The 20,993-nt window shown below is 30.2% G+C and overlaps 3 protein-coding genes across 16 annotated transcripts in view; 1 reads left to right on the top strand and 2 right to left on the bottom strand.

Annotated features, from left to right (window-relative positions):
* Nucleotides 1-448: 448 nt before the first annotated feature.
* Nucleotides 449-7,870, bottom strand: LOC124537306. 14 transcript variants are annotated; one of them, XM_047114103.1, is made up of 11 exons: nucleotides 7,734-7,842; nucleotides 5,370-5,412; nucleotides 4,902-4,931; nucleotides 4,770-4,799; nucleotides 4,517-4,546; nucleotides 3,389-3,421; nucleotides 3,259-3,276; nucleotides 2,918-2,953; nucleotides 2,642-2,665; nucleotides 1,283-1,345; nucleotides 449-641 (listed from the first exon to the last, which is right to left on the bottom strand). In XM_047114103.1, the coding sequence occupies exons 1-11, from the start codon at nucleotides 7,746-7,748 to the stop codon at nucleotides 610-612; spliced, it is 354 nt and encodes a 117-aa protein (XP_046970059.1). In that variant the 5' UTR covers nucleotides 7,749-7,842; the 3' UTR covers nucleotides 449-609. The 14 variants fall into 14 exon arrangements, with proteins under 14 accessions (XP_046970059.1, XP_046970060.1, XP_046970063.1 ...); XM_047114104.1 differs by lacking the exon at nucleotides 4,770-4,799 and adding an exon at nucleotides 4,638-4,667; XM_047114107.1 differs by lacking the exon at nucleotides 4,517-4,546.
* A 3,917-nt stretch (nucleotides 7,871-11,787) lies between these two features.
* LOC124537359 (probable Ufm1-specific protease 1) lies at nucleotides 11,788-13,220 on the top strand. The gene is made up of 4 exons (XM_047114187.1): nucleotides 11,788-11,927; nucleotides 12,034-12,204; nucleotides 12,585-12,794; nucleotides 13,028-13,220. The coding sequence occupies exons 1-4, from the start codon at nucleotides 11,805-11,807 to the stop codon at nucleotides 13,172-13,174; spliced, it is 651 nt and encodes a 216-aa protein (XP_046970143.1). The 5' UTR covers nucleotides 11,788-11,804; the 3' UTR covers nucleotides 13,175-13,220.
* A 4,282-nt stretch (nucleotides 13,221-17,502) lies between these two features.
* The window catches only part of LOC124537545 (dynein axonemal heavy chain 10), a 65,612-nt gene continuing 62,121 nt past the window's right edge, over nucleotides 17,503-20,993 (bottom strand). Inside the window, exons 86-90 of the mRNA XM_047114419.1 lie at nucleotides 19,726-19,885; nucleotides 19,281-19,500; nucleotides 18,907-19,086; nucleotides 18,645-18,791; nucleotides 17,503-18,076 (exon numbers count right to left, since the gene is read on the bottom strand). Of these exons, the coding sequence (XP_046970375.1) occupies nucleotides 17,930-18,076; nucleotides 18,645-18,791; nucleotides 18,907-19,086; nucleotides 19,281-19,500; nucleotides 19,726-19,885 (854 nt within the window). The 3' untranslated portion in view covers nucleotides 17,503-17,929. The remainder of the gene's footprint in view (nucleotides 18,077-18,644; nucleotides 18,792-18,906; nucleotides 19,087-19,280; nucleotides 19,501-19,725; nucleotides 19,886-20,993) is intronic.

Here is a 20,993-nt window from a genome sequence, read left to right as displayed (position 1 = left end):
GTTTACGGAATCGCCTACCTGATTCTGTAGGAGATAATGAAATAAGTGGTCGAATTTTAATTTTTTACTAAAAACATCTTAACGAGAACACACTGTTAATTATGATAGTTTGCAGAATTTACTCGTTCTTTGTTTGTTAATTGTTTTTTATTATATCTGAAAACAAACGGATATATTTTTTTTCAATTACATATTACTTATATTTTGACAAATATGTATAACATTATTTCCTAATTGTAGTCGTCCTAGTAGTATTGTATTGTAGTAGTATAGTAGTAGTTAATCTAGTAGTATAAAATCAAAATGAAATTTAATTTATTATATTGTGGTTAGAAAGCTGCCAATACTTTACTAATAGTATTAGTTAGTATAAAAGTCTACTGGAATGTATCAAATGAAAATTATAGCTTTAATCTGTGAGGAAACAGGGTAAATAAAAATGTATATATGTTATTTACTTATTTTTTATTAGAACAGTTAGTTTAATCAAATACTAGTGAAACAAAATGTTGTAATTATATATTGGTTTTTAACAAATCTTATATTTATTTAATTGTATAAAAATACATATGGACATATTGGAATCTTTTTGTGCATACGTTTTGTCGTTTATCTTCCTCCGCGCAGAGCTGGGTCGTGGTCTGAAAAACAAATAGTATTTATACTATTTTTAAACGCAAATGTTTTTTTTTTTAAATGTATTTATCATTGTTTGGAAGATCATTCAATCTATACTAATATTATAAATGCAAAAGTAACTCTCTGACTGTTGCTCTTTCACGGGAAATTTACTCAAACGTATTAAATGTAATTTGGGTACGAACCAAGCTTGATTTAAAAATGATATCAACCATGATATACGAATATCTCCTATCTAACTTAGATGTAATTTTACAGGCGGCGAAAAAAATATTTTATTTAATCAATTATTGTCTGTGTGTTTGTATTTCTTTAATCAATTGGTAGTTTTATTTTAAAACCAATTACTTCTTTGTTTTGCCAGTGCACGCGAAATTGAAACTTATGTCTACAGAAATAAGAAACTCAATTTCGCAAAAAATGTTAGTTAGGAGATGTTCGTACATAAACTTTTAAGTGTCTCGTTTTTCTAAGCATGGCTTTAAAAAAAAAAAACATATCTAACACCTGTCTCTTGCTCACTAATCAGCAGGCAAGAATGAAGTAAAAAATATAACTTGTACTCAAGACATAAAAAAAGAATATTTCACAATTAACCCTACCCTAGGTATAAACAAGTATGAGGGCACGTATTGGTACTTACAAGGCTTGTATGGGTAAGGCCTGTTCTGGAAAGTTCCTTGGTCAACGAATGCAGGCTCGGCGTCTGTTGAAAATATTAAATCAATCAATATTTGTATAAGAGTGAATGTGTGAGTAGATCACACATTAAAACTGAAGCGGAGTGAGTGGTACGTAATTTATAAAAAAGTTAATTTTTACACTTAATTCGCAATATAAGTATTCGCAGGTTTATGTAATTACTAGCGGTCCATGCCGGTTTCGCACGGGTTTTTATTTATATTTTCATGGATTTTTTTCCGAAGTGTTTATTTTAACTTATTTACATAAAAACCTTAATAAATTATATACCTAAATCTTCCTCATGAATCTCTCTTGTCTGTTAGTGAAAATTCTTCTTTATTGATTCTCGTGAAATCGAAGTGTGAAACTGACGAGTATATTATGTTGTCACAACGGATTTTGAAGTGGGCAACATTATAAAAAAAAAAAAAACATTGGCGGGAATTTAAACTCGCGCTCGGCAGAATATGCTATAACCGGGAACATTGTGATAACTTTAATTTTCATTACTGTATCTCTTTATATATACTTTGCTTAATTTGAATAAAGAAGAACGTTATTAATTAATATCAAGAGTTATCTTTCAACAATTAATTAACAAAAATACTAACTAAAACTTTAGCTTTTGGGATAGCGTACTACTCAATTCGGATGTGATGGGTTTTACGAATTTTGCCGATGCTACATCTAAGTTGTGTCGTACTATAAATAATTATTCAGTCGTATTGCGATGTGTCATTTTAATTAATACACGCAATTGTAATTCTATTATTTAGCCGTTAAATGTCACGGAATCGCCAATACATTACCTTCGATTTCATTTAGAATAAACTATTGCATTGAACAGTTATTATCATCTGTTGTCTGATCAAAATCTTAAATGCTAATGTTATTAAACTTATTGTTAAAAACCACACAGTCTTGAGTTCATTATATTTGTAATATAGGTATGTATATTGTATAGTCTATCCCACTTATAAGAGAATAAAAGGCAAATAAACATCATTTGGCTACGCATTGACACGAAATCACTGAGCTTGAATAATGTTTGATATTATTATTTTATTATATAGCTGTAATCGTTCGAATAATAACGAATTATGAGTGATTTTTTGTTGTGTTATAAACAAAGATATATTCATCAAGACCTGCTAGTGGTTTAGAAAATCTATAAGAAAATCGCATGAAATGTATAAAAATATGGCTTGTTTATCTTTAATTCTTCTTCGATTGGAAAAGGCTTTAGCATATTTTATCATAGCGATGTATATATCTTTGAAATATTATCTATAGTGGGATTTAAATATCTCATACTTACTTATTTGTTCGTAGCCATTGTTTGCTGAAAAACAAAATATATATTTAGTATTTTGACTGATATTGACTAATTAAAGATATTAAAATATAATTTTAATGCCGATATGATAATGATTTTATTCGACTATAATTTATATTCAAATTGATTATACTACAAAAATGATGACTCCTTAATATATATCAATAGTAACTTAGTAAAGAATTAATAAAAAAATGTTCTAGTCGTAGAAGTAAAATATTTTAATAATAGTAGTAAGTAAAATAATTATGTTCTCACGGTTGTTTGGTACGTAGAAACCAGAGTCGGGAGCAACTAAAACAAAAAAAAAAAACATATTAATGTATTACTAAGTATCACTAAGTCGGTATGGTATACCCGTATTTGTCATAATGCCCTATCCGGTATAGAACCTACTTGCACATAGCCTTTTAGCGTACTATCAAATAATATATAACTTATATTAATTAGTAAGAATAATTGACAATAATTAATATGTGATATTATGGTCATAAGAAAAAAAAAACAACTTCCTAAGTACATTATTTAATAAGCAAGGCGTATTTGTATTGAAAAAGTTTTTATTCAGTTTATTTTTTAAATATAGAAAATATACTTACGCACTGGCCTGTTGAAACCTGTAAAAGGGAATTAAAAACAAATTAGTATACGAAAAAAACCTCGAATGAAAAAAAAGAAAATTGTTACGATTGAAATAACACACATATTTAAAAGTACATGTGGACTTACTGTTATGGTTGTCGGCTTCTTCCACAACTTGAACTGTAAACATTTAAATGTTAATAGTATAGCAAAGCATTATTAACAATTTATAAGAAAGAAAAGAAATAGAGAAACGAGTTCAGTATTAACATTAGTTGAAGGTTATATTTTCAAATAAATTTAACACAAAATTATGATATATACATATAAAATAATATAATTCTACCACGCCGTACAGACCCACACCGTACATGCATCTAAGAATAAAACAAAAATAACAAACAAATAGGAAGACAAGATCGAGCGCAGAGTTTACGTATACCAAAGTATGTTATCATATTTATATTATTTAGAAAATGAGACATTGTTATTTTTTAAAAACCTTGCAATTATATTATTCGATCATACCGTAGCTCGGGTTGTGGTCGACTACGCTAACTGAAATTCGAATTCAATTCATTTAATCTAAACTCAACCATTAAATATTTTATAAATTCATTAATTACGAGTGTAAGCGTACCGTGACTTGGATTGTGATCGACTACTTGAACTGAAATTGAAATATACCCATTAAATAAACATTTATTTATAAACGTTAAATTGAATTATTCCATTAAAATGAATTTAACGCGTACCGTGACTAGGATTGTGGTCGACTACTTGAACTGAAATTGAAATATACCCATTAAATAAATATCCTTAAACTTTAAATTGACTCATTTTATTAAAATGAATTAAACGCGTACCCTGACTCGGATTGTGGTCGACTACTTGAACTGAAATTGAAATATACCCATTAAATAAACATTTTCAAACTTTAGATTGAATTATTTCATAAAAATGAATTTAACGCGTACCGTGACTAGGATTGTGGTCGACTACTTGAACTGAAATTGAAATATACCCATTAAATAAATATCCTTAAACTTCAAATTGACTCATTTTATTAAAACGAATTTAACGCGTACGGTGCCTTAAATTTAAATCACCAATTGTTTATCAATTTCCATTTTTAAAATATATTATTAAGCGTGCAGTGATTAGAATTGCTAAAAAACGATTTTATGTCAATATTGAAAATAATTTATTCTAAGGTTATATATGTGTTTATTTAATTAATATAATATTTGCAGATATTTTGTAATCAAAACGTACCATGGCTGGGATTGTTGTCAACAACCTGAACTGAAATTGATATAGACCGATTTAATAGATATGATATGTTTATTACATATTTAATTAGTATTTAGGTAAGGGTTTTATATTTTTAACATACCGTGACTTGGATTGTTGTCAACTACATGCACTGAAATTAAAATTAACCCATTTAATGGTTGAATATTTAAATTCAATTAGCTTTTATTTTATTGTTCAATGTAATGTAACAAAATAACATTTCTAAGCATACCGTGACTTGGATTGTTGTCAACTACATGCACTGAAATTAAAATTAACCCATTTAATGGTTGAATATTTAAATTAAATTAGCTTTTATTTTATTGTTCAATGTAATGTAACAAAATAACATTTCTAAGCATACCGTGGGAAGGATTGTTGTCGACGATATGCACTGAAAAAAATGTATCCCATTTAATTGAACACTCTTACTCAAATAAGATTATGCAAATTCTCGAATAATATAAACGTTGTATTGGAGTATCATTTATTTAAATTCAATCGTCTGGATTATTTTAGCATAATGTAGATACTGTATTTTAACTTTTTTCATAATGTATGATTATTTTATACTTTTATTTTGTTCATACAAGCGTACGTGGAAATAGCACGTCACAGACTCACAATATAAAAAAGCCACACCAAGACAAACATAATGCGACAAGTTTTAATTTGTTGTAAAATATAAATTTAAAAGTATTTCTAATCTAATTTTTTTTTATTTCGAATGTCACAAATCTCAATGAAAAATGAAAAATGAAGGTAAAAAGGGATGATGTCAATGCCCTTTGCCCACACAGACGACATCAATAATTATAAATTTAATACATACCACCCTGTGCTGCAGCCATGGCCACAAAGGCGAGAAGAACAATCTGGAACACGAGATATTGTTTCATTTTCACGAAAATGTCACTTACCAAACATCCGTTGTGATTTGTTACTGAATATATTTCTGTATCAACAAACTTTTTATCGGGTTTTCACGTTGATAAGATTGTATTGTCAGTGGCCCGCATTCTGGACGTTATCATTATAAATATTATTGATTACGATTTTGTGTTTAATTATACTGAATTGTGCATATAAAAATTCGGAAACAGTTATTAATCTGATTTTTTTGATTATTTTCTTGGTGGTAGGGCTCAGTGCAAGCCCGTCTGGGTAGGTACCACCCACTCACCAGTTATTCTACCGCCAAATAACAGTACTCAGTATTGTTGTGTTCCGGTTTGAAGGGTGAGTGAGCCAGTGTAACTACAGGCACAAGGGACATAACATCTTAGTTTCCAAGGTTGGTGGCACATTGACGATGTAAGGAATAGTTAATATTTCTTACAGCGTCATTGTCTATGGGTGATGGTGACCACTTACCATCAGGTGGCCCATATGCTCGTCCGCCAACCTATTCCATAAAAACAAAAACAAAAAACACGTTAAATTATTCATTATGTGACTTATAAATTATTTTATGATTCATAAAATGACACACATTGATTAATAAATATTAATATATTTAACAGAGGCAAACGAAGAGCTACTTTCAAGTGGAATTATTTATTTAAAATTCTGATACTAGTTCTATATTGAATATTACAATTAACAAATTATAATGTTAAGCTGTATGAATCATATTTTATCGTATCAGAATCTAAGCTGTTTGGTAATTAGGTGATAAAAATAAGTACAATTATTTTTCGTTAAGTCTAGCATTAATAAACGTTCCTAGTTGGGCCACGTGTAAAATACACGCATCTAAGGATTAAGATATCATTGACGTGACGCGTTCTTATTGTCACCCTAATAACTGTTTTCAATATATTTGTTATTGTTTTATATTTGAAACGGAATTCACTTCACATCCATTAAAATAAAAATTACAAGGTCTATTATTCAAAATGTAGATATAAATATATGCAGATGTAGGTACTTAATAAAAACGTGGAATTAGTATGCGTATATAATTACGTTTATAGGCAAGTCTGCCCTTCATATACTAGCATAATATTTAGTTTTTAATGAGACGTATTAATTTTTTTACATGTTTGTATACCTTTATTGAAAATAACAATACATAAGTAAAATCAGTGTATAAAAATATTTTATTTCATTGTTAATTTAATTTGATATACATATTTATTTTCGAAGGTGGTGCATATAATTCAAAATAATGTGTTTTTTTCATGATCAGCGATTAGTGTTGCGTCATTCGAAATCTATTATATCCTGTTGTGTGTCATCATTTTTAAAATAATTTTGTATGTAAGCATTACAATGGTCAGTACACTAAGAATAAATATTGCAGTCTTTGTTAGAAATAATTCAAGATTAAAAAACCCAACCTCGTCAAAAACGTTTCCGCTTTAAGCATCTTTACACTGATGTAATTAATGTATTATTAAGCATGTACAATAGGTGCAATGCTATTTTTATCTGTGAGTCTTAAAATAATATATAAGTATTCCGTACATTTTATGTGTTATTAATTAAACGTAACGCTAGTTATACGTAGGTTAGTTTTGTTACGTTAGTTATGTAAATTAATGAAATTAATAATATAATAAAAATAAAGTAAATATATGTGTATTTAATGTTAACGTATAGATCAAACATATTATCAAATAGATATATATAAAATCTATTATGAAATAAATTTGTTCATGTAAGACCTATTTACTATCAAATAAAAAATAAAGTATACAATATAAGTATAAATAGGCCAATGGTTCCCCGAATTTTATTTGCCAATGTATTTATTTAGGTAGCGTATCTATTTAAATTTAAAATGTCATTGCAATCAGTTTAAAAGATTAAACGGGGTATTGAAAGGCAGTCAAACTTCACATTCTTCATATTTGTAAATTCTAGAAGTATTTGTATTATAATTATAAAATTATGCGTATTGAGAAGACTCCCGTTAAGACCAAGTCTAACATAAATACTTATATTATTTTAATATTCTTTAATGTCATTAAATAAATAATGAAAAGACCTTATTATAATAACCAGTATTTAAATATCAACTTTTGTGTTGTTACATTTTAATATGAATTAAAATAACTAAAAAAGAAAAAATTAAAAAAATACTATAATGAACTATAGTAAATAAATAAGAAATAAATGACATTAAGTTATAGGAAGCTATAAATTAAGTTTTTGTTTCATATGAAAAAAAAAATTGAATAATAATACGTACCACAAAGGATTTCATCTCGATATATTTCGGAATCACAAATAAGAACAACGAATTACGTCAAGAAGTGGACGTGAAATAACATTGATATTTTTTGGCGGCTGGCTTATAAAGCAGGAGATAACCTGCGCCCTGAGTCAATATTTGGCCAGCAATTACCTACAACGTATTGGCAGACAAATACAGATTTTTCCTGTACGAATTCGACAAACTTAAGTTGTTTGGTCAATCTTTACTTATAATTAAACTGTAACGTGACCCTGTCTATGCTTAAAATATATTTGTAAATAACTAATTATTTTTGGACGTTGTTTTATCTGTACCTACTTTTTTTTAACATAAATAATTTATATTTCTGACGAATACTATATGTCTATCATGTAAAATAGATTTAAAAGAGGTTTTATGTAAATAGGTAGGTTCATACCTTAGTTAATTAGTAAATATAAAGATGTTTGCGAATAAAGTCATGCATTTAAATCGTGACAATATCTTAATTGTATTTTTAATGTGGTTTCATTATCTGTTGTAATATTTGATTAGCATTTAATGCGTTACAAAAGCCTTTTTTCATTTAGAATTATATGGGTATTTACTTCCATGCAGTTTGCGTATTTTATATTACTAAAATGATTAAAATAAATAGTTTTTTATTAACAATGGCATATTATAATTTTAAAGCCTTGCGTTTTGCCTACGCCTTTTTCTTTGCTAAACGCAATAAAATTTTGTAACTAGCATCCCTGTTTAAAAGCGAAAGCACAACTTTTCTTTTAAATAAACCTTCTAAATATAATTGAGCAATCTGGATAGAATGCATATTGTAAATTGAACCAAAGTTATAATAACGCTTATTTATTATAACTTTGGTTCAATTTATCAACCTACTGAAATTGTACGTGTACTATGATTTTTCTATATAAGATTATGACATGGATTTTTTTGTAGAAATTAAGGAGAACCTTAATTTTTACATACAATGTTTTTATGTACCTTGTTATACCTACATTGTTAGCAGCGTTCGTGCTGACAATTTATCTCCGAGAACAATGTCATATAAAAGGTACATATATAATAGCTTATATCGTTCCTGAAATTATGATATTATATGAAAGTTCATGTTAATCGAATGAATTATTTTGGAAATCCGGAATCTTCCAAAACTTATATCACAACATACCTTTTTATAATTTTACTATGACTGATGACAAATGTCTTTAAATATATATTTAAATAGACGTTAAGCTTTCTAACTCTGAATGAGCAAACTATTATATGAAACGGTTAGGTAATAGTATCGTTAATTGACAGTCGTAAAAAAACGCACAGACGATAACAGCCGAGATATTGTGAGGCAATATAATCAATGGTCAAGGCGTTGGGGTGAAGGTCAGGTAATCATACGAGTGGGATTTATTTTAAAACTAATGCTTTAAATATTTGTATATGTGTTCAATGTTATATATCTTTGAAGCATTTTAAAATAACATAACAGACTAATTGGACCGGCTTTGGTCAGACACCATTTATTACAAATGACATAAATTTTGACATTACTTTTTATCTGTCTTTTTAAACCTGTTAGCTTCTTATCCAACGTCATTATGCATAGGTAGCTATCTGTAACATTATATAGTATAAAACAGAGTCGCTTATCGCTGTCTGTCTCTACGCTTAGATCTTTAAAAATACACAACGGATTTTAAAGAAGTTTTTTTAATACATAGATTGATTAAAGAGGAAGGTTTATATGTATAATATAGTTAGTTTATTTTTATATATCGTTAAAAGTAAAAAGGATAGCTTGATAAAAACAATAAGTAAAAGGGATAACTAGATGTTTTAATTACGCAAAACGTATTACTACGTAATTATGATGTATTATAACGTATTACTACGTAAAACAACTAAAGGCAAACGTCCCAATTAGGACGTTTTCTACCCTTCACTTTTTGCGCGTTAATGACATATCTGTTTACTAGAACATCATTGTATGTAGTATATTAAATAGTATAGCTATCACAAACTTAAAGTTATTTTTTTACTGGTTTTTAAAACCCGTTGTGTCCTCTTATTATCTATATACGTAATTATTATAACAAAATTATTCAGCGTAGACCTTTCTTTTGCACAGTTATCGGGCGTACTCTTACATGTAATAGATTTAGTAGATCGATTGAAAAATAACGAGATTAGGAGGCAGACATAGACGTGATGTAGAGTAGTAGTACTGACCTATATCGTGAAAAAGCATTTCACGATATAGGTCAGTGGACGAGTAAATGAGGCTCCTGATGATACGTGGACACCACCGCGCATAGATATTGACCTTATAATAAATTTATTGACGATTTTTACATAACATACATTATGCATACATACATAAAAGTCATTGGTTTATAGGAACCAATCAAGTGTTTCTGTGATTCCAAAAATAAATTGTTTTTTGAGAAACAACACAAAAAATATTGTTCAAAATAATACATTAGAATAAAATGACGTAAAATTATTGGACGCTCTCAGATATTTTATGAATTTCTCACGAGACTTAAAATCAATCTGGATTAAAATAAACAACTGAATTTTGTATGGTAAAACAATTTTAGTTTTTAACTAAAATTTCACCTGGACTAATTTATTTTTGTTTACTCCTAATTTTATATGAAAGAAATACCTAATTGATTGTCCATGTCAATATTTATTGATAGAAGTAAGTATAGAAAATATTATGAGCAAACTGTTATTGTACCTAAAATAGTTTCGAAATATTAAATTTGCAACTTCGGTACACTGGATGCCAAACGGCAAACGCTTCCGTTTACAGCAGTCAGACATGTCATAACTAACATCCTTGTCAAGCTTTTATATGGAATGACATAAAATTAAAATGAGCCGGCCTAAAATTATTTCTCGAATACTTTGATAAGTTTCAAACTATAGGATATACGTATTAATACTATTGCACGAGTAGTTATAATAATATTCCACAAATTATGGTCGAATTGTTGTCGTTTATTGCAGTGTCAGTTGTCTTCAAGAAATTTAAATGGGATCATCAAGTAAAAATGTCCTCCGTTTTTGAAGTCGGTTAAATGGAGCTATCCTACTTATTTTCTTGCCGGTCATTTTTAATTATATATAAGTATAACTCTTACGAATCCCGTGATGCTTATATTAGCATTGTTTGCAATTATAATAAACATTTCCGATAAATTCAGTATAGGAAAATCCTAATTAGAACTGAATTTTATTAAGATTTTCCTCTTCTATTTAAATTGCTTTTAATGACATCATGCGAATGCATTTATATATTTCATTGAGAATTCGTTAACAAAAACTTAACATCTACTTAGTATATGCTTATCATTAAGATTGCTCAATTTTTTATAACTGATGCATTGTTACAATAAATATTCAATTGCTTTCAATTTCTTAGAACAGGCAGGGATTCCCAGCCTTTTATCGCGAAGTCTACTAGAAAAAAATAAATACCACAGACAAAGTTATAAATATTATATACCCATCACGTGTTTTTGGATTACGAGTATCGAAATGTAAATAAAAAAATTCGATAATTTTTATTAAAGAATTACTTGTATGTAGTCTCGATTTTCAAAAAGCTACTGTACAAAGAATATAGATTCTTGAATAGGTGATTACTATGGGGAAACAGGCAAACATGAATAAAATTGTAACAATGTAATGCAGATTTTATAAGATTTTGTTAGAAAAATATTTAAAAAAAACCTATATTTTTGTCAATTACTTATATATTTTTTATAGAAAGGTAGCAATAATTTGTATGTAAAGTATCAATAATGGCCCTTTGCAAAAAAATTAATAAGCATTCATAATACAGTTAATATTTTTTTTGTGAAATCATTGCTAGGTCATTGGCTAAGTATTGTAGAAAAAAAGAACAATAGATGAACTAGAAGTTACACAAAAAACTTCTGTTAAAGGTGTTTAGATTTAAAATATTAGTTTGTATTTTTTAGAAAATTATGATTTGGTTGGCTGAATGATGTCAGTTGTTTGACAACTATACAGAGAAGTTATAATGAAAAAGATAAAATGTCACCTCAACTTGCAACAGATGTTCACGAAGATATCAATTTAAGTTTTGCCAAAAATTGTTATTTTGTTAGCGGAAATTATGAATATTATCATTATTTATGTGATGGTTTTGATGACAGGGTAAGTATTTATAATTAATTATATATGAAGTATTTATAAACCGTGTTAAACCATTGATGTTTTAAATGACTAAGATATTACTATTTTAATTTAAAATATTTTCCAGGGTTGGGGATGCGGGTACAGAACGTTACAAACGATATGTTCCTGGATGAAACTTAATTACAATAATTCTATCGAAGTGCCGAGTATTAGAGATATTCAGAAAATTTTAGTTGAAATGCAAGATAAACCACATTCTTTTTTAAATTCCAGACAATGGATTGGTAGTTTTGAGGTAATTTGAAACAATATTTGGGATATTTAAATTTTTTTTATTTTTTTTATGGTAAAGGTTGGCGGACGAGCATATGGGCCACCTGATGGTAAGTGGTCACCATCACCCCTAGATATTAACGCTGTAAAAAAATATTAACTATTCCTTACATCGTCAATGTGCTACCAACCTTGGGAGCTAAGACGTTATGTCCCTTGTGTTTGTAGTTACACTGGCTCACTCCCCCTTCAAACCGGAACACAACAATACTGAGTACTGTTATTTGGCGGTAGAATAACTGAGTGGGTGGTACCTACCCAGACGGGTTTGCACAAAGCTCTACCTTCAAGTGAAATCACTTTAATATATAAATGACTAATTAATATATTTTTTTATTGAAGGTTTGTCTTGTAATAGATAAAATGTATGATGTACCATGCAAAATACTTCATGTCAATAAGGGTGATAACTTAGAAGATATATTGGACAATTTGAAGAACCATTTTGAAAAATTTGGTAGTCCCATAATGATGGGAGGTGACGTTGACTGTTCTTCAAAGGGCATTATGGGCGTGCACATTGATGGTGTTAATTCTAGCCTGTTAGTTGTGGTAAGATTACAGAAATATATTAATAAATATAATTTGTTATAATAAGTAGCAAACCTATCATTTGTAGTGTTCTTCTAAATCTTTAAAATTGTTATGAATTTAAATAGTTTAATGATTTTTTGATTCAACCTAAGTGGGTCTGTCCAATACACTAATTAAAATATTGTATTTTTTGTAGTAATGAATTCCAAGTATTTATATTTTAAACATTAAATAGTGTTGTTACTTTATAGGATCCACATTATGTTGGTAAGGAGCCATCAAAAGATTTCTTGCAAAACAAAGGCTGGGTAAAATGGCAACCAATAAAAGAATTTCTGAGCATGTCATTTTATAACTTATGTTTACCACAAGCAAAACCTAAATGTAAATCAACATAAACCATAGAAATGGAACAATATGTTGCTAACTTTTAATAAATGAAATGTATGCATCTGGGAGCGTTTTATTTGTTAGTTTTCTTTATGTAACATTATACTAATTTATAATTTTTTACAAGAGTAACACAAGCATTCAACACTGTGTTATGACATTTGATTCTATATCATAATTTATATCTCATTATTATCGTATATTAGGAATATAGCACAGGCTATTGAATTTACTTTATTATATACAATTGTTATTGTAATTAATTGTTCAATAATTTGTAAAACTGTAATTAATATTATTTTATATGGCATAGCATTTAATACTGGCATGTAACGCTATTTCTTATTTTAAATATGATTGAGCTATCATTAGAAAACAATTAGACGATAGCATGGTATTCTAACAAAAGAGAGATTGGAGCATCATTGTAAAACGATAAAATAATTGTGGCCATCCTGAACTACTGAAATTACAAATTATACATATGCAATTTCAGTAGTTTCGGGATGGCAAAATAAAACTAAATTACCTCAAAAGGAGGAGAGACTTTAGCTCGGCAGTGGTTTATTTATACTGCCCTACTAAGCGCAAAAGCGGTATCTCAGTGAAAGATAGTTTAGAGATAATTGACTTTATGTAAAATTTGTTTTTTCGTTCATTGATAGATTGTTATTTTTAGTTATTAAATATAATCTATATTTATTATTAGGTATTTTGTCTATCCTAATAGTTAAAATATGTAAAATGTACATGCCTTAACGATGAGATACTGCTAAACCGTTTAGTAATTACTTACTCAAAATTTGAGTTGCCGCCTTTTGGATAGCTTTTTGCCTAACAGGCTTGTATACAAAATTATATCAATTTTCAGTTTAATAAAATACATATTCATATAAAAAATAAAGCAAATCTATGTTCACATATGAAATCTTTTATTATTTTAATTTGTAATTATAATAAAACACATTAAAAAAAGAAACGTGTTCTATGTTTTTTGATCATTCAAAAGCGGGGAGTTCTCTCCAAAAGGACATTCTATTTGGGGGGATAATATTTTCAAAAGACTTCAATATATTATCTTTTTTGGTTTTGGAAATACCGTCTGGTGCAGTTATTTGTCGGTGGTGGCAAAAATCCAGTTTTTAAAATTTTATTTCCTATTATACTGGCAGTGATAGGATCTTTATCGAATCCGGTTTTGTATGTGAAATCAAAACTACCTCTATTCACTTCTACTTCGACTATTTCATTAATATTATATGGACGCGGTCTAATTCGAGACAGTTTATACTGAGTAGTGTAATCTTCCCACTCATAAAAATCTTGTAAAGTCATCTCTTTCGGTTGTACGTTTTTTCCTGCAGAACAAACTGCCTGGGAAAAGTCTACAAAATCGTATATTTTATTTTTCATGCGCTTCATTGATAACTCCACCCTGTGGTGGAAGGAGTCTGCTGACATGAAGGTGTGCCCTGGCTCGAAATATTTTATCACAATCGTGTCGGCGCCGATATCATTTGAATTTACAACGTAAATTAAGAAGGAAAAAAAATGTCCAATTTTTATTCTGTGATGAGCAATTGTCAACCCATAGAATGATACATTTTTTGTCTCGATGAAAGATAAAGAAATGGTAGTATGCACTTATAATTTCAGCTTTTGACCGTCCAAACAATCCTTCGTGCCATAGCACTGGAAAAATAGCCAAGCCTTTTCGGTCTTGACCAGTTGGCACAAAACTTTCGTTATACACCACTATTCTGTGGGTAAAAATAGCACTTTTGAACATATCAATCCTCGGCAGCATTATCACTTTTTCTAAGTCTGCAGAGTACACAACAGTATCAGTTAAATCTAACTTACTATCCAATTTGTATTGATCTCTTGACATGTTGGCCCGTTCGTTATGTTTTGCCCACTTCATGCATCCTAAACAGTCTTCTTGCAAATTTTCTTTAGTTTATTTACACTTACCTGATTGTTGCATAACACAGTCAAACCACAAAATACATTAATTTACAGTATTTTTAACCGACTTCAAAAAAAGGAGGAGGTTCTCAATTCGTCGGGGCCTTTTTTTTTATTGTTTTTATTTTTTATGTATGTTACCGAATTACTCGAAGATGGCTGGGCCGATTTTGACAATTCTTTTTTTGTTTGAAAGGGCATGTTTTACAGGTGGTCCCATTGTCAGGAGATCAGGATCTGATGATGGGATCCTGGAGAAATCGAGGGAACTCCTCAAATTTTATAGGCACACCTATAGTGATTTCTGTTTTATTCAAAGTGCCTTGGTCATATGCTCACGAAAAGTGACATTTGATGAAGTGGAACTGATGATGAAGCCCACAACTGATAATCAGAACCTATTAGTAAGTAACTATTTTACGGGTTTAGTTCTATTTCTTTAAGATAGTCGTCAAGTAATTGATGTTAGTAAACATGCCTATGATGAAGTCTAGCTGATGGTGGACTACCAGGAGAACTCCTCAATGATTAACGGCATTGCATCGGGAAAAATGGTATTGTCTAATTGGCGATGAGCAGTTAACTTAAGCTATTGTAATTTAGGTAACGCTTAATTTGAGTTGCAGTCCACATCGTATTGAAACGGCGTTGAGTTATGTTTAGAGTCGAAAGCCGAAATGTACTGAGTATAATAAAGTGAATGACAAACACTACCAATTGTAATTATAAATAACAAAACAACACTGAAAAGCAGTAAATAAATTTTTATAAATAAAAAAAAACCGCCTTCAAAAATGAACTAAAAAGAAAAAAATAATCAGTTACATCCATATCCAATTTACGATTTTTTAATCACCTTCCTATTGAAATCATTTAATTTGTATCGATAGTAAGGTTTGTCTAATGGTGTCATCTATACAATAAATAGATTTAGTTTTTGTATGTATGTATTATGTATATATATTAGCAATGTTGGCACTTGGCACCGACTTTGAGAGATGATTAAAAAATCGTAAATTGGATATGGATGTAACTGATTATTTTTTTCTTTTTAGTTCATTTTTGAAGGCGGTTTTTTTTTATTTATAAAAAAATTATCACTAATTTAAACAGCAATCATAACATTGACACTTGTTTACATCAACAAAAAACAAGTAATGACACGAAAATTAGCCAACTTATGGATAAATCATTGCAAGTTGTATTAGAAAGGCGATCGTATGATACACTACTTATAAAGATCAATTTGACTTGCAGCTGCAGCCGTATCTCATGTTTTGCGGATAAAGTTTATGCACTGATACTAAGCGTTTCGGCGGTAACTCAGTATAAGTACATTATGCCGCTTATTGGCTTAGAACATGACGTGCGTAAAACGCACCTGTTTTTTAAGAGAGTTGGCGGTATTTAAATTTACGGCTGGTTGCCTACGTTTTATTGATATGCCTCTAATATCCTTAGAAATATAAGGTAAAACTGAGATAGACAAAACTTTTTTAACGTTTTTTTATGCTTTTTTAGTGACATACCGCTATAAGACTTAGTTCAATAGACGCGTATTTTTCTAAGCTATCCGATGGCATAAAAATCAAATTTTCGGATTTTTTTGAGATACCGCTTTTGCGCTTAGTAGGGCAGTATAGACCGTTACTTTTACTTATTTATTTATATTATATTCACTCTAATCCAATACAAAAGGCCAAATAAGACAACATTTTAATGTAAAATTCAGTCTTTATTCTTTCATTAACTAAAAATTAAAAATAATATCTCACTCTAGCGTAACTTCTGGCAACTTAATTATTTTGAATAATAAACATTAAATAATTAAACTAAACCTTAACTAAGACTGCTTATTAAAATTAGAATAATATGTAATTATATATATTAAGTAATTAGGACAAAAATTTATCCTTTTTAACTGTGGCAAATAATTTTACATAATTAAGATACACATGTATTAAAAAGATAAGGAATAAAATGACAAAATGGTATGACAATAATAATTTGTTACCCATGTTTAATTCAGTTTATTTCCTATCCAACCTAATGTGGGTTGGATGAAAAACAAAACATATTAATAAAAACAAAATAATATTTATAGTTCATGTAAACAATTACATTGAAATCAATGATGTTGTAGTAAACAGATATGTTATTAACGCGCAAAAAGTGAAGACTAGAAAACGTCCTAATTGGGACGTTTTCCTTTAGTTGTTTTACGTAGTAATACGTCATAATTACGTAGTAATACGTTTTGCCTAATTAAAATATCTAGTTATCCCTTTTACTTATTGTTTTTATGAAGCTATCCTTTTTACTTTTAACGAAATGTAAAAGTCAAACTAAAATAAACGGTCCCCGGCGCGGCACACTTTTTTCTGTTGTTTAGTATGGATGTAACATATTTGTTTATTAGAATATAATTGAATGAAATATACAAAAAAATGCATAATTAGAAAGGAAATTAGGCAATGATATCCAAGAATTTGGCAATTAGATGGACATATGGTTCTTCCACTTATGTCATTGCATGAAGCACAGACCCTATTGTGCCCACCCACTCATATTCTGAGTGAGTCACTTCAGGCCTATACCTGAAATAACCATGACAGATTGGTGTTTTGAGAAACAGTTACTTACCATCACGTCGCGTACTTACATATTTTATAAATAAATAAAAAATTGGCATTTTTGGTATCTCATAAGCCCTTTAGTTATCGTTATTATTCGGTTACATTATATAGTTTCCGTAGATATTCTTCTGAAATGGCATTATTTATTACAATTTCGTATCAATCAGTGTTCATAACGAGGCAGACTCCTTGTAAGATCCAATGGCTGCAATGCTCCGTGGTCCAGAGATCAGATTCGAAAACGAGACCCACTCCCATGGCGTCACGGCGAGAACACGTCGTGTAGACTGGAGTGCGTAATGTGTTCTGGCAAATTGAAATACATTATTAATTTTGAAATCATCAATCATCATCAAGCAGTTTACTTAATTATATATTATTAAGATAAACTTAATTATATAACATAACATCTTGAAGAGTCGAGATGGCCCAGTGGTTAGAACGCGTGCATCTTAACCGATGATTGCGGGTTCAAACCCAGGCAAGCACCGCTGATTCATGTGCTTAATTTGTCTTTATAATTCATCTCGTGCTCAGCGGTGAAGGAAAACATAGTGAGGACCTGCAAAACCTGCATGTGACAAATTTCATAGAAATTCTGCCACATGTGTAATCCACCAACACGCATTGGAACAGCGTGGTGGAATATGTTCCAAACCTTCTCCTCAAAAGGGAGAGGAGGCCTTTGGCCCAGCAGTGGGAATTTACAGGCTGTTGTTGTTGTTGTTGTTGTAAGATAAACTTAATTATATATTAGGTATTTTATTAAATAAGTATTGTACTCATCATATTAAGAGTTAAAACTGTTTACAAAAGTTAAAAAAAAATTGTAATGAAAAAAGACGAAAATTCGTGGGAAAAAAATTTAAATTACCTGCAATTTCAGCTTGTGAGCCTCAATTGGTATGATGTACATGATGGGCAACTCAGTGATCAGCACCTTAGGATGTGATCTTCTGAGGCAACCGTCTTCCAAGTCCCAACGGGCGCCCTCCAAGTATAACCCGCGAACATAACAGCCCTGGAATGTTATACGTACGTATCGTGAATAAATCAAAAAGTTTATTAATAGTAACTTATAAACTTATAACCTTGCTTAATGTTCTTAAAGCTGAACAAAATTGAAGCCCACTTACAGTTTGCGGGCGTTCCTCGATATCGTCAGGCGTGGTGTGCACGGTGACGCGCGTGTACTGCGAGGAGCGATCGAGGGCGCGCGAGCTGGCGCGACACGCAGCCTGGATGTGAGCGATCAGGTACGACTCGGGGATGTGCAGCCCCGACAGCCAGATGACCACTGGCTCCTCCATGGTCGCCTGGTCATAGATTTCATTTGCATACAAAGATATATTTCTTTCGGGGAAGGTATTGTCGAAAAATATATTGGAAACTAAACTAGAATTATTATGCAAAATGAGGAATACTCGTTATAATCCTTTTTTTAAGAGTATTGCATTAAGTACTTCATGAGTGCCTTGGATAAATTCAATAATACGATTGATCCACGAACCCAGTCAGAGTACTGTTTGGTGCGCGCCATGAAGTGGTCTATCCATCCTCCGAGTCCCTTCCTCGTGTCGGGTGCAAGGGCGCGCCACACAAACGGCAGCTGTCCATTGAACAAGCTGTTCGAGACATTATCGAGCACTGCGTCCATGCCGATCTCTCCAGCCAGCGCTTTGCGAAGTTGACTTAGGGTGCTTACCAGCTTACTTATAAGACGATTAAATCTGATGAAGCATACAAAAACTTATATTACAATTGCTGATTTACAAATTTTAAATAAGAATGATCGTAGTTGATTCTTTTATATTTGTTTCGTGTCTAGTGAAATTGTATGGGCCAAACTTATTTGAACATAAAAAAGGATTGAAAGATAAAAGATATGCTGTAACTGCTTAAAAGATTTCAACATTTTAGACCAAAAATACGCTGTTAAGAGTTCGCTTTTCAACCTTTCGAGTTCCTGTAGCAGGACTACAACTGTGGGTGTGATGTTCATTTCAAACTGTTTGCGCACGCGCCAAATCTCGTAGAGCGGTGGAAGCTTGGAAAGGATGTCCACCGCGATAGAGTCGATGAACTCATCTCGACTCATCAAGCCGCCACCTTCACCTGAATTGTTAAAATTAAAAATGTTATCGATGCTTTAACAATATATGAATTAATAAATAATAAAAATCAATACTAGGTAGAATAAGAGTAACAAAACCCACTCACCACTAGATTCCACTTGTAGCGTGGGACAAAAAAAAACGTAATATTATGTGCTTTGATATTTTATTTATTTAAATAATATGAAATGGAAATATTTACTTAAATAATATGAAAGGTATTATCCTTTCAAATTATTTTACAATCTAAACCGAAATATCGTCCGGTTAAGATATCACCACCACTTTCTAAATAAAATAAAAAATACTTTGCACCGTAAAAAACATCAATCATATAGAGACAATATAATTTATACAACAATAGACAATATATATTATTACACGACAGAGACACATGTGCCGAAAATTATGCGTATGTGTGTAAGTGATTAACGAAATTATTTAATTAATGGTTGATATTGGCGCAGTCTTTTCAATAAAGTATCAAAAATAATGTTTCCTTGTACTTACCGAATACACTCGCTAGCGGCATGAAAAATAACGTAAAAATAAGCGAAATACCCAACCTTAGCAAGTTATGATAAACTAGCTATGCCTCCCCGTTTTACACTGGTTCAATAATGTTCGATATACAACTTTTATATTGAAGAACAAACAAAAGAACATTTTTTTCTTTTTCTGCTCAAAAAACTTACCAATTTTGTTTTTTTTTTTTTTCTTCTATAATATGCATGTATATTGAACATATAAACTTTTATTTTTAATCTGTTGATTAATGAAGCAGCATTAATATCCGTTGCATAGTGTACAAACGGCCAGAGCCGGATTTAAAGATCTGGAGGCCCCCGGGCCACAAAGCAGTGGGGGCCTTAGACAAACAGAAGGGTGACCAACCTAATAATTATATTATCATGAATTAATTACTTTTTCTATTTCAATCAGTAAGCTATGATTTATTTACTTGTATCGGTAATTTTTAAAATATTAAATAATAACATTATTATAATTTGACTATATCTCGGTATTTGTTAACTTGCTGAAAACTGTGGCCCCCACTATTGTGGAGGCCCCAGGGCAGTTGCCCCGGTTGCCCTCCCCTAAATACGGCC

The sequence above is a fragment of the Vanessa cardui genome, chromosome 18 (genome assembly GCF_905220365.1).
Source record: "Vanessa cardui chromosome 18, ilVanCard2.1, whole genome shotgun sequence".
Classification (NCBI taxonomy): Eukaryota; Metazoa; Arthropoda; class Insecta; order Lepidoptera; family Nymphalidae; genus Vanessa; species Vanessa cardui.
This window is presented reverse-complemented; position numbering and strand designations above follow the sequence as displayed.

What these genes read in the sequence shown, in the direction of transcription:
- LOC124537359 (XM_047114187.1), top strand. Translation starts at nt 11,805, where the DNA reads ATGTCACCTCAACTTGCAACAGATGTTCACGAAGATATCAATTTAAGT. An exon ending in GTGATGGTTTTGATGACAGG is followed by an intron (nt 11,928 to 12,033) that starts GTAAGTATTTAT and finishes AATATTTTCCAG; the next exon opens with GGTTGGGGATGCGGGTACAG. An exon ending in AATGGATTGGTAGTTTTGAG is followed by an intron (nt 12,205 to 12,584) that starts GTAATTTGAAAC and finishes TTTTTATTGAAG; the next exon opens with GTTTGTCTTGTAATAGATAA.
- LOC124537306 (XM_047114106.1), bottom strand. An exon ending in CATGGCTGCAGCACAGGGTG is followed by an intron (nt 4,932 to 5,369) that starts GTATGTATTAAA and finishes CATTTTTTTCAG; the next exon opens with TGCATATCGTCGACAACAAT. An exon ending in TGACAACAATCCAAGTCACG is followed by an intron (nt 4,547 to 4,637) that starts GTATGTTAAAAA and finishes TATCAATTTCAG; the next exon opens with TTCAGGTTGTTGACAACAAT.